General features: G+C 49.2%; 1 protein-coding gene and 1 long non-coding RNA gene across 3 annotated transcripts in view; one reads left to right on the forward strand and one right to left on the reverse strand.

Annotated features, from left to right (window-relative positions):
- Nucleotides 1-13390, forward strand: part of LOC127004033 (uncharacterized) — a 200395-nt gene that overhangs the window by 28409 nt on the left and 158596 nt on the right. The gene's annotated exons all lie outside the window — the stretch shown is intronic.
- The window catches only part of LOC127004030 (protein inscuteable homolog), a 130578-nt gene that overhangs the window by 25660 nt on the left and 91528 nt on the right, over nt 1-13390 (reverse strand). For both annotated transcript variants that reach the window (XM_050871260.1, XM_050871258.1), the window contains exon 2: nt 6624-7936. In XM_050871260.1, coding sequence (XP_050727217.1) covers nt 6624-7936 — 1313 coding nt within the window. The remainder of the gene's footprint in view (nt 1-6623; nt 7937-13390) is intronic.

The raw sequence follows: 13390 nt of genomic DNA on the forward strand, positions 1-13390 counted from the left end.
TTTCTTTTTTCCTTGCCATTTCTTCCTCTCAGTAATTCACTCGTTCATGCACCTCCTGACCGCTGCTCTTTCTCTTTCTTTGCAATTCCCCGCACCCCAATCATTCCCGCTCGCTTCATCTGGTGTGTGTGTTTTTCCCTCGTCATTTACCGTTGCCACGAGTGTTTGTCTTCGTTCAACATATGAGGTCGAGATGAGCGGGTCTAGCTAGCAGACCGCGGCTCTGACCTGGGTGAGAGCGTGTTGGATTAACTGCACCTCGCTTTCCATTTCCTTGCCGTACCCGCCACCACCACCACCACCACGAGCTATTTTGGTGCAGACTTTGTGGCGTTTACTTGCCTTTTAGCACCTATTTGACTCTTTACATATGCCAGGTCAAGGTTGAAGGGGAGGGAGATGGGGGAGGAGAGAGGAGGCAAATATGCATTATCACAACGTTAATAAAATATAAAGTTATTCGCTTAAAACTCTTCCTGTCATCATTATTCTCACACGCTGTTAGTAAGTGTTTGCCGACAAGTTTTCCTTTACACCTGGTCTTTGTCGGTCAGGATTAGGTTAGGACAAGTCACCAGGGTAAGGAGAGGTCAGAGAAGAGGGTCAAGGATGCTTCTTACCCTTAGTATTGTATATGTATGTCCCTGCCTCACCTCCTCCTCCTCCTCCTCCTTCTCCTTCTCCTTCTCCTTCTCCTCCTTCTCCTTTTCCTTCTCCTTCTCCTCCTCCTTCTCCTCCATCTCCTTCTTCTCCTCCTCCTCCTACCTTCCTGTCCCTCTGAGCCTCTCTCCTACCCACTCTACAAGCCTCCCACGCCCTCCCACCGACTCATGTATATTGTCATGGTAAGGAGGCTGTTTTGCATTCAGGGGACGCGTGTCGTGTTTACGCAGCCATCAGTGTTTTGTTTTCTTTAATGTTTGCCGTCTGCGTAGCCATTCTGTGAGGCCCTGTTTGTTTGGGTGGGCTTTCGGGGGCTTTTGTGTGTGATTGTGGGTGTGTATGTGTGATTGTATGGGGCTGTGATTGTATGCATGTGCGTTTTTGTGCGTGTGTATACGTTTATGCGTTGTCTGTTTGTCGATCTGTCTCCGTCGATCTGCCTGTCTTTCTGTCTGTCTCTCCCTCCCTCTCATCTGATGTACGCCTCGCACGGATGAGATGAACAAACAGACGCTCAGGTGGTTCCCTCTGGCGGAGATCTGCAGAACTTTTGAGCAGGTGAAGGCAGATGAGACAGGCGAAGAAAAGGAAGGAGAGAAGGAACGAAGAAAGGATGGATGGATGGAAGGAAGGAAGGGAGGAAGGAAGGAAGGGAGGAAGGAAGAAAGAAAGAAAGATAGAAAAGAGAGAAAGGAAGGAGGGAGAAAGGGATAGTAAAAGGAAGGAATAAGGAAGGGAGCATGAAGGAAAGGATTGAATGAATGAGTAGACGAAGGAAGGAAGGAAGGAAAGAAGAGAGGAAAAGAGGAAAGGAGGAAAGAAGTTAGAAGTGAAAGGGGAAAGAAGGAAAGAAGAGTGGAAGGAAGGAATATAAATTGAGAATGCATGAACATAGATAGAGAGAGGGAGGAAGGAATGGACGGATGATGAATGAAAGGAAGAGGGAGGGAGGGAACGAACGAAGGAAGGAAGGAAGGTAGAATCGAAGGGGTCATGTTTCTTTCGGTTTAGTCTCAATTTTCTGGCATTTTTTTCCCACGATTCTCTCTCTCTCTCTCTCTCTCTCTCTCTCTCTCTCTCTCTCTCTCTCTCTCTCTCTCTCTCTCTCTCTCTCTCTCTCTCTCTCTCTCTCTCTCTCTCTCTCTCTCTCTCTCTCTCTCTCTCTCTCTCTCTCTCTCTCTCTCTCTCTCTCTCTCTCTCTCTCTCTCTCTCTCTCTCTCTCTCTCTCTCTCTCTCTCTCTCTCTCTCTCTCTCTCTCTCTCTCTCTCTCTCTCTCTCTCTCTCTCTCTCTCTCTCTCTCTCTCTCTCTCTCTCTCTCTCTCTCTCTCTCTCTCTCTCTCTCTCTCTCTCTCTCTCTCTCTCTCTCTCTCTCTCTCTCTCTCTCTCTCTCTCTCTCTCTCTCTCTCTCTCTCTCTCTCTCTCTCTCTCTCTCTCTCTCTCTCTCTCTCTCTCTCTCTCTCTCTCTCTCTCTCTCTCTCTCTCTCGCTTTAGGCTGGTGACCTCCGGGAACACCAGTAACCCAGAGATGATGCTCATGTTTGCAGTCTTGGTCTCGGTACGCCGATTTCACCTCCTCCTCCTCTTCCTCCTCCTCCTCGTGTTCCCCTTCTCCCACCCTCCTTCCCTTCGGCGTGTCAATGTTTGCAGAGGTCCGTTCACCCCTCCCGCAAGGTCATGGGAGCCACCGTCGTCTTCGAAGTCTAATAACCCGACACATCATTCTTCGTCTCTTTCGTTCCCTTCGTGTCCATCGTCGTCGGCACCACCGCATGTCGTTGCGTTCATGTCCTCAAATTTTTATCTCCCTTTAAGGCGTCGCTGAAGGATGCATAACCGTTTTCTGCGTCTCCTAATTCGACGTTGTATTCCTCGTTCTCTTCAACTTCGTCTTCATCGCCGTTTCCTATCTGCTCCTTCTTTTCGTCTGAGGATAAAATCATGCAAAGTGACTTTACTCAACGCCGAAAGAAACACAATCATCTACAAAGGCGCACAACCCGACACATTATTCCCCGTCCCTTTCGCCTTCGCCGTCACTACCTCTGGTCTGCTCCTCCTTCCCGTCTCCCAAGGTTATCTCTCATCGTCTGAGGACAAGATAGTGCGGCGTGACCTTACACAACCCTGAAAGATGTAGACGATGAGGCTTTGTCGTCTGGCCCTTAATAGGATCGACTTGGCCCCCACGTCAGGACCCCAAACCGGACCTAATCTTTCGTGATCTAAGTAAGCTGCTGATGCTCCTACCCTTCCCCCCCTCGCCCTTGCATGCCCTCCTGAATCCCTTGTACTACGTGGGCTACCTCTTATGCCCCGCCAATACGCAGGCCGCCACTCCACTCGTCCCGCGTTTGTCCGTGTTTTTGGACGCTGTTTATATATGTTTTTATTTTCGTTCCCGCATAGAATTGAGATGTAGTTTACCTTTCCTTCAGCTATGACTCGGGAATATATATTTGTGGAGGCAATTGAAGGGTTTCTCACATAATCCCACCAAAAAAAGCGGAGAGTCGTGTTGGCTGCCTGACCTTGAAATCGTTGTTTAGTTTCGTGTATTTTCTGAAATCCTCGAGAATTCATGTTTTTATTATATAGTGCTTTTTTTTATTCCTCCATCCTTCTGTTGTTGAGTGAAGCGTGCGGTCGGCGGGGGATTTATGGGTGTGTTTGGGGAGTGCCAGGCGCGGCGGGTCCCCACGACGCGAGGCTGTTTATCCGCATCGGCAAAACAACCTTCAGCTGCCTTTGAGTGCAGCCATGACGTGTGTGTGTGTGTGTGTGTGTGTGTGTGTGTGTGTGTGTGTGTGTGTGAGTGTGTGTGTGTATTTGAACTTCTTAAACACACACACACACACACACACACACACACACACACACACACACACACACACACACAACAAACACGCAAAGAAAACAGTAGAGCAGCCATGAATCCTTTACCTTTTATTACTTTCTCCATCCTTAACCTTTCATTCCTTTCTTTTTTACATTCCAAAACTCTAAGGTACAGACACGACTCATGGCTGTCTATCGCCCCAACCCTCTATACGTCACACCCTCCATGCGAACCCTATGTTAATGCTACGGTGATAAAAGACGTGGAATTTGAGGCACCGAGTCGGGAGCGTGAGATAAGCGAAGGCTCTGACGAATGGTATGGAGGTGGCGAAGGAGTGGCTGCTTGACGGCTGTTCGTGTGTCTGTCCGTCTGTCCTTCACGCCCACCTACTGCCACTACTTTGAAACAGGTTTTGGCACACCGCTTGACTGATTAAAGTGATGCACGTGTCACTCATTAAAACGTTAGCGGTGCGACAGGGAATGAAAAGAACGCGACGTGAGCTTCTGACGCGCCGTGGTGGAAGCGTGTGGATGACCCTATCCCCTCCTGTTTTGTTTTAACCCGGTAGCTGCGGGGATCATGTTTCTTAAAGGCCCCTCTAAGCGAATTGATGAGAAAAAATCATCACTCACGCAAACCATTTAATAATATATACCTATCAACGCATTTGTTATCAGTTTATGCATCATCTATTTTGGGGGTTTATATCATGGGAAAAATTTGTCCCGTCGCTGCTACCGGGTTAAGTGTGGAAGTAGTGGTCTTAAGTTAGGTAGCGCGGCATGCTGTAGTAATTAAATGAAAAGGTGATTGAATATAGTGGTTTTCCAAGCATATATAAACTCTGCCGCCAGCTGGTTGAGTTTTGAGTGTGGAGTGAGGCATTATGGGTACCTTTATTGATTTGAAAAAGAGAGTTAAGTGTAATGAATCTAATATTGAGAGGGTTGGGTGTATGCTTCAATATCTTTTTTTATTTTTCTATTTCCTCTTTATTTGCAGAAGCAGCGCCAATTTTGTTTGTTTGCTTACCCTTCTTTATTTTGCCATTGAACTATCTCCTTTCCTGATGTTGATGAGGAATGTATTATGTGTAAATATTTTTCATTACTAGCCTGGTAGAAATACAAGCAACACTGAGGAAATACTAAGAGCAAAGCGGCCACGTGACCTCAATCAACACACTTCCGAGACCCGTTGGCGAAGACCTGCACGACGGGACCCTCATGCAGGTAATATTTTGCTCCCTTACCTCTCCATGGGGCACCTTTACCTGTATGAGCGTGTGTGTGTAGATGTGTGTGTGTGTGTGTGTGTGTGTGTGTGTGTGTATGTGTGTGTGTGTGTGTGCAGAAGTGATATACGCCCGACCTTGAAAATTAATTAAGCGGACCACAAAGCGACGCCCGTAACTCTTATCATTTATCTTGGATCAGTCTGGCTGTCGGTTTGTTTGTCGGTGGCTCCGTGGTGGACGTGGGCTGATCCTTACACACACATACACACACACACACACACACACACACACACACACACACACACACACACACACCTTGTCAGCATTGCCTTCTCTCAACCTTTCACTTTCTTTTTTTATCACTGGTATGTAAAATAAAAGAGTACAGTGCAAGGGGAGGACAGATTTATGGTGTGTGTGTGTGTGTGTGTGTGTGTGTGTGTGTGTGTGTGTGTGTGTGTGTGTGTATTGTTTTATTTTTTGTAGGTGCTGTTTGTTTTATGGTTTCGATATTCTAAGGGAAAGTGTTTATGATCTTTTAGTGTTTTATATTTTTCCATTCCTTTCCTAACCTATCTTTTCGTGCCTCCCTCTCCCCATCGTTAACCTTACCTTTTCTTTTCTGCCCTTCTCTTCTCTACCCTACCTTACCCTACCCTGCCTTTCCATCTCCATGCTCTCCCTTCCCTCTCCTTCCTTCCTCTTCCTTCGCTTCCCTCTTCTTCCTTCCTCTTCCTTCGCTCCCCTCTCCTCCCCTTGCCTACTCTCCTTCCCCCTGCCTCCCCCCTTACACACAGCTCTACGTGTCTCGTCACTCTTCACGTTGATGAATGAAACAGGTTCGCCACAAGGTCAGGCAGGTGAGGGAGGGATAGAGGGAGGGAGAGGGAGAAGGCGAGACAGTAGGCGATAAATGGCACAAGGCAAGAAGGCTCGTCCCTCAGCCCTTCCCCCAGGAGTCTGCCGCCCTTACTGCTTTCCCTTCCCCTCCCACTCTCTCCATCTCCTGCCCCCTCCGCCTCCCGCAGTAATTGGGCGCAAGACAATTTTAAGCTAACGGGTAGCAGAGGAATATTTATACGCTTGTCTGATTGCATTCATTGGGAAATCTTACTCTGCCCTCACCCGAACAATGGACGGGGGAGAAGAGGCGTGGGTCTGGGCGGCTGTTTGCTTTCTTTAGGTGTAGGTCTGTGCTTGAAGGGAGTGCTATATAATCTGCACTATTATCATCAACATTATTATGTTATATATTGTTATTTATTATTATTATTATTATTATTATTATTATTATTATTATTATTATTATTATTATTATTATTATTATTATTATTATTTTTGTTTTCAGTATTATAATTATCATTATTACGGAATGTTTTATATTGGTGCCATATTTGTGTTAATTAGCTAATCAGCTGGCGGTGAAGGATTGAGTCTGACTCTGAAGTGACGCAAGAGTCTTCAAAAGGAAAACTCAGGGTTAGTAGCTGCCAGGAGCAGGGCGAGGTAGTATGTTCAGTGATGGTGGTGATGTTGTTGGTGGTGTTGGTGCAGCACCAGTGCAGCGATTTTCAAGGCGGAGCCACTCCGCGCGGCACCCCAAGGGAGGCTCCGGGCACGGCGTGACGCGTGGGTCTTAGAACGTGACCGCGGCGGGCGTGGGGAGGAAACTCGACCGGTCAAGCAATTTACAGGAACGAAGAATTCGCTAAGCCAAACTAATAATTTTCTTCAAAAGTGATCATTTTAATGCGCACGCACGCACGCACGCACGCACGCACAAGCACACGCACACACACGCGCGCACGCACACACGCACGCACGCGCGCACACACACACACACACACACACACACTATCGCCCAAAGGCTCCAACACTCACCTCATCTCCAGCGCCACGGCCGTGGGATGTATTCTAAGTTTCCGCGCGACGTGTGGACGGGCGGGGTCAGCGGCCAGCCTCCAGGTTGGCGAGGGGTCATCGAGGGCATCCGGCGGGGAGGCTTCGCCCACCCGTCCGCAGCTTACGGCGTGACTTTGGGCTGACAGATCGCCATTAATAGAGCCCCGCGATGCACAAGACTCTATATCTGTCACTGGTGCTGATGCCTGCTTCTGCTGATGCTGCTTTTGCTGCTGCAGCATATCAGCAGCGGACCATCGACGTCGCGCCTTGAGCGGTGGTGGCCGTCGGTTATCAGATCTGAGTTCGCCCGGCAACTTGTCGGTGCTGCTACTACGTCGCTGCGTCAGTCTCCTGGTGGCTGCAGGGATAGGAGCGATGGTGCTTCGCTTCCTGACTGCCCCGGTGTGTCTGCCCACGGGCTCAAGAAGGCTCTTATGCTCCAGCTCCTCCGGAAGTTCATCATGATCACCGGCTTTTTCGCTGCAGAGGCTGTGCTGGCTGCTGGCTGGACTCTCTCTGAAAGAACTCCGGCTTGTTGGACTGACACTTCCCGAACCATCTTGTTGGTCTGGTCGCTCTGAGGGACTGACTGTCTTGCTGCTGAGTGGTTTCGCCTCTTCGGGACAGTCTCTGAAGTATACCCGCGTGATGTGCTTCAAATTCGGGGGCGTAATTGGGGACCCGTCACTGTCTGTGTGAGCGTTGGTGGACTCTCCCGAGTCTGAGTAACCTGAGTCTTGTGAGCGGTGAGACGGGGAGCCTCGAAGAGAGTCTCGGAATGATCCGCCAGGGGACACCTCGTCCTCACCGGCTTCCTCGCCTGAACTGCAGACTTCCTCTAAGATGGGGGCTTCACATGCCTCGCTCCGCAAGTCTTTTCCTGATCTGTAAGAACTCCGATACGCCGGGCTCAGCTTGAGCACGGCACTGGCTCGTGTGGGCGTGGTCCTGAAGGTGGCCACACTCCTCGTCGTGGGTGTGTCCTTGAGGGTGGGGGCGCTTCTGGAGGCGTGGAGGCTCCTGGAAAGCAGTGCTGGCTCCGAGGTGGGCGTGGTTTTGGCGTCATGGGTCTCCACGCTGGTGGGGATGCAGGGTGGACTGAAGCTCAGTTCTTTGTGTACATTTTTGCCGCCGTCGCTGACCTCATCGGCCTGGGAGGCATAGAACACCCGGGATCTGCTCCGCTTGAAGGGCGTCCCTACACGCGCCTCCTTCTCAGGTCGGGGGAGCCTTGGGGGTGACTTGGAGGCGGGGGATTCCCTGCGCCCACCAATGGTTAGTCCGGCACCCTGTGGGGGAAAGAAAAGGTGAAATTTTAGAAATGTGTAAAAACATCGTCTGGCTCTTTCAACTACAGCTACACTTCTCCTTCCTGTCTGTGCAGTGCATGCTTTCGCTGCACACGCTTACAAATTTCATGTCGAGTAGCTCTCAACGTCGCTAGAGGGCAATGCTCTTACTGTACTACTTGCTGTCTCCTCCATTCTTCTTTCCACTACTATCCTCAGCGCCTCCTCATCTCCAATTCCCCCCCCCCACCCCACCCACCCCTCCCAGCCGTCAACACTGGCGGGCCGCGTCCCTCAGTGAATAATTAATGGTCATATAATCTCAGTGCTTCTCCATAGCAATTTGGCTCTCCTGGTCTAATTAAAGTCTTATTTTTCGTGGATGATGCCGGGGTGCGCATTTATAAAACATTTTTAGCACCGGGGGAAGTTAGGCCTCGCGGGGCTTTCTGACGCATCGGCCTGACGGAGGATGCTGAACAGTGAGCCTCGAAAATTTCATAAGCATTTCTGAGGAACTTGTGCGGTTAATCATGTGCTAAGTGTTGGGGTCGGTGGCAGGCGGCGCTGCAGACTGCTGAAGGCGTGAAGCTTGAAAACGCGACCTGTACTGTGTGTGTGTGGGGGGGATGGAGGGGGGTATGAAGTGAGGGCTCCAGTGTGTCTCGACGAACTAGCCCCGATGAAGGTGGTCGTTGGATCGCATGCCGTGATAAACATCGGGGACGGCGGCGGCGGTGACGAGGGAGGCGGCAGCGGGAGAGTGAACGGTGGCGGGCTGCTTGGCCGAGGTGAAAGGTGCTCAGGCGGAAGGTGTCATTACCTCGCCTGTACAAGCCCCCGTTCCTCGGTCCCTGGTGGTGGGCACGCCTCGGGTCATGAGGGGCGTGTGAGACCCCGCCTCGGCCATGGATCAGACGTACAGGCATAATAACTGTCCGATCAAAGCCCATTAAGAAGCAGCATACAATTAGCCAGACCCGCGGACCGCCTGGAGCCACTCTCGCCCTTATTGCGCCCAGTTTAAAGGTTCATTCTGGAGTGCCGCGCGCCTGCTGAAGTGTATGGGTCGGGGTCCTGATAAGGTGTGCCAGAAGTTGGGATACAGGCGGTCCAGGATGTGACGGGGTACGCTAGACAGGTTCCCTCGTAACATTTGGATCCGGGAAGTAGTAACATTCCTATTTACGTGGCCGCTTAGAGGGAAAAACAATGCACTCTATTATTCCCTCCCGCCGGCGTTTTATAAGGGTCGCGAGAGGTGTTCGAAGGGTTTGTCGATCGAGATAACGCTGATAAAGAGGCCATTATGTATATGTTTAGCCTCGACACACACACACACACACACACACACACACACACACACACACACACACACACACACACACACACACACACTGGTTCACCCTGGCAGGACCAATGTGAAACTCAACCAAACATTTGCTATAGTTTCACCTTTCAAAAACGCAATAAAAACGCCGAAATCTCATCCCCGTGCATCGATTATCGCCTTCAAATTGTATGTTATTCACCGACATTTACTCCGTTTTGTATTGCGTGTCTCTTTTATCGCGCTTCGAACTCTCCCGTCCCCGCCCATTGCCTTGTCTCGCCCGAACACACGCGGCTCCCAGCTTGGTCAGACTGAGGCTCCCCGGCGTGTGTTGTGACTCGCGGTAGACTCTGGTCGATAATTTTTCACTGTTCGTTCGTCCTTCATGGCCACAGCGTGTCTTCCTGAGGGACGCCGCAAGACACTGCCAGTAAACAGCACGTAAACAATGCCAAAACGGACCCACTGGCGACCTTCTATGTCAGCGTTGGGGAAGGCGGTGAGGAAGGGGGCAAGGCAGACGCGATGGCCCAGTGGCACGGTTTTCTGTCTTCTGATTCAGCATCTTTTGTTTTATTGCCCATCCATCTCATCGAGGAACATTAGTTTTAGCCCAGGGACAAGCCAGCTAACTTTAAGGACTTCTTCATAACTGGGACAAGCAGACCAACCAATGGGAACAAGCCATCTAACCCGGGAACTCTTATTTTAACATAGAAACAAGACAGCAAACCCAGTAACTCTTATTTTAGCTTCGAACCAAGCCAGCAAACTCAAAAGTCTTTAGTCTTAGCTCTGCAATAGACCAAATAACCGATTGGCATATTTTTATGGTGAGGAACACTCCAGCCAACCAACCAAGGAATTATTGTTCAAGGGATCGTTCTTCAACTTCTTCTTGTAATCATTGGACTCAGATTAGACAGAGAACGCGAGAGGCCAGAGTTCGTGCGTCGGAGGATGTGAAGGCAAGGGAGGAACCTCACGTATCATGGTTGTTTGGAGACGCCCCCAGTGTCTCTGTACCTTCCTAGATAGCTCTTGCCGGGTACAGTGATGGAGGTAGAGGGGGGGGGGGGACATCGTAAGGCCTGGAAGGTTGGTCGAGAAAACGACCCCCCCCCCACACCTCCGCTAAACTTAAATGTAACTAATAAAGAGAAATAAAACAGTGAAAGAAATTAACACAACAAACAGTAAAAGAACCGTGGCAGGAAGAGAAAAGAAAGCGAATGTCACACGCAGTTCCAAGCCACCCGCCCTCGCACTTAACCCTTCCCGGACACACACACACACACACACACACACACACACACACACACACACACACACACACACACACACACACACACACACACACACACACACACACACACACACACACACACACACACACACACACACACACACACACACACACACGAAAACAATTCACATCTTAACTCATTATTCTACTCCTCTTTTTCCTCCTCCAATTCCTCCTCTTCCCTCCGTGCTTCCCCCGGCGCGTTGCTCACCCCGGGGGGCCTCCTCACCCACTCCCCTTAGGCTCTGGAATCAGGGTATTGCTGTTAGGAGCCCCGACGAGCCCTGGGTCTTCGTGTTTTCTGTGCCTCCCAGAGAATACTAATCAACCTCCTCCTCCTCCTCCTCCTCCTGCTCCTCCTGCGCCGTGGTGATCACCCTGCAGGAATGCCAACAGTATCTACCTCTCCCCTGCGGTCCCTTAGCTTTAGGGGGAGCGGCTGTAATGTTGGTATTTGTCTCTGTTGGCTCGCCGCTTTGTTTGTATTAGTCATCGTAGCGTGAGAGGCGAGGCGGCACTGCTCCAGGCTACGAAGGAAGGCCTATAAGTCCTCCCTGATGTTAAGTACTTCGTCTGATAAACTCCTGACCTCGCCTCCGCTGCGTTGGCTCTTGAAGTCGCTCCCAGGTGTCGTCTCTTTCTCCTCGCATCGTTTCTTCTCGCTCCTTTCGATTAATTTTATCTGCTCGATGTATCTGCTTATTGTATTATGTATCTGCTTATCGGTGTTTAGTCTTATTGATGCGCGATCCTCAGCATAACAAGGAGTCCATTAAAGCTCAGGAGGCACTCCAAGCAATTCCAATTAAACGTCTCCAGGAAAACAGGTCCGTCTCCTCCTTAGAGCGAGTGAGAGCGAGTGAGAGGAATGCCAGGTAATACGAACACCTGCTCCCGGTAATGAAGACTCGTGAGGTATGTTGATTATGCACAGTACACGTCATGAATACCTCTCCCTTTTTCTGTATGGGTCGAAGAATTCCTTTTTTTCCATTGCGAGTCTCGGTCATGTGTTAAATTTCCATTGGTTCGTGGATTAATAAGAGCGACGTTTGTATGTTTATTAGAAGAAGGACGAGGAGAGGATGGATGCAGGTGGGGGGCAAGATAAGAGGAGGAAGACAGAAGAAGACATAGAGTGAAAGTTTGATGCGGATATAAAGTGTGTGAGGAAGAGAGTGAGAGAGATGGAAAGTGTGTGAACGAGTATCGGTGAGGGAGCATGTAGGTGTGAAGACGCAGGAGAAGGTGCAGAGAAGAGCAAATTCTATTGAATATTCTGTAGACCTTGAAGAAGAGGGTGTGAAGAAGAGAAGAGGGACTGCGTGTGACGAGGGAGAGAGGTGGAGTGTGAAGGTGTAAAGTGGGAGATTGAAGAGGAAAGGGAGTGTGACGAAGAGGGAAATGGAAGGTGATGACGTAAGGAAGACAGGGAGGAGGCATGTGAAGAGTAAAGGAGAATGGGTTCGGTAAGATGGAAAAGGGAGCGAGTGGGAATACTACGAAGGGGTAAAGAGGGAAGAAAGGAGGGAGGGAGACATAGTAAAGGGGAAGATAAAGGATAGGAAGGAAAGAAGGGTTAGAAAGGAAAGGAATACAGAGAGAGGGAGGAAGGAAGGGAGATGATGGAGGAGATGAAAAGAATATGAAGAGAGAGAGAGAGAGAGAGAGAGAGAGAGAGAGAGAGAGAGAGAGAGAGAGAGAGAGAGAGAGAGAGAGAGAGAGAGAGAGAGAGAGATTAATTGTAAATAAAATTATAAATGATCATTACAAGTAAGAGTAACTCGTTGTGTGGGTTTTATTCTTGTTTCTTTAGCTCTCCTTTCCCTCCTCCTCTCACTGTAAAAGTAAATAAATAAATGAATAAATGTATAAAGTAAGGTAAAGGGGGGAGAGGAGTGGGTGAGGGAGGAGTGTTGTGACAGGAAGGGTTCAGTCCCAGAAACAGAACTAAGCTTTTTCTGTCCTTCCCTTCTCTTCCCCTCCCAACCCTTCCCTTCCCTTATAGAAACGCAGCAGCTTTTCCTCCTCCTCTCGCCCCCTCTCTCCCTGACCCAGATCGTCCCCTTCCATAACGAACACACAAAACAGTGAACAAGAAGCGCCGTGACCGTCAACGCGAGACACAACACCGTACAGCGACACACCAGCGTTTAGGGGAAGAGGGAAAACTGTACCGAGTCTCCGTTTTCTGTTGAAGCGGTTTAGTGTTTTTGGTTCAGTCTACCCCCTCTCCCCCATTAGCAGTGTTCCTTTTTTTTTGTGTGTAGTTAGTTAGGAGTTTATTTCCCGGTATGATTCATGCAGGAGAATGTTGCAAGAAAGCGAAGCACAATTAGAAGCAAAAAAAGTCGCTTCGCTTAGAACAAGTTTCATTAGACTACAAATTTCTCATTATCTTTGCTCGCTTACTCCCTCTTCGTTCTTATTTTTATCCTTCCTTTTATTCTCGTCCTACTCCCGTTCTTTTACCTTCCTGCTGCTCTTCCCTCCTTCAGTATTTCAATCTATCTTTCCTCTTATTATTTGTATATTTTTACGTTTCTGTCTCCTCTTTTCTGCTTCTCCTTTTCAGTATTTAAATTCACAATCGCGTTATTCTCCTTCTATCTCCCTTTATTTACCTTTATTTACTCTCTTATTCCTTCAATTCTCTTAAATGTCTTCCACTTGTCATTCTCCTCTCTCTTTTCTCTCTCCCACGCATCATCTCCAATTCCCTTCCTTCTTGCTAGTTTATCCCTCCTTCTACCTCTCTTTTTAAACCCTCCTATACTTCCCTCTTTCCTCAAGTTCTCGAAATCCTTTGCATCTC

Source organism: Eriocheir sinensis, chromosome 27, assembly GCF_024679095.1.
Source record: "Eriocheir sinensis breed Jianghai 21 chromosome 27, ASM2467909v1, whole genome shotgun sequence".
Classification (NCBI taxonomy): Eukaryota; Metazoa; Arthropoda; class Malacostraca; order Decapoda; family Varunidae; genus Eriocheir; species Eriocheir sinensis.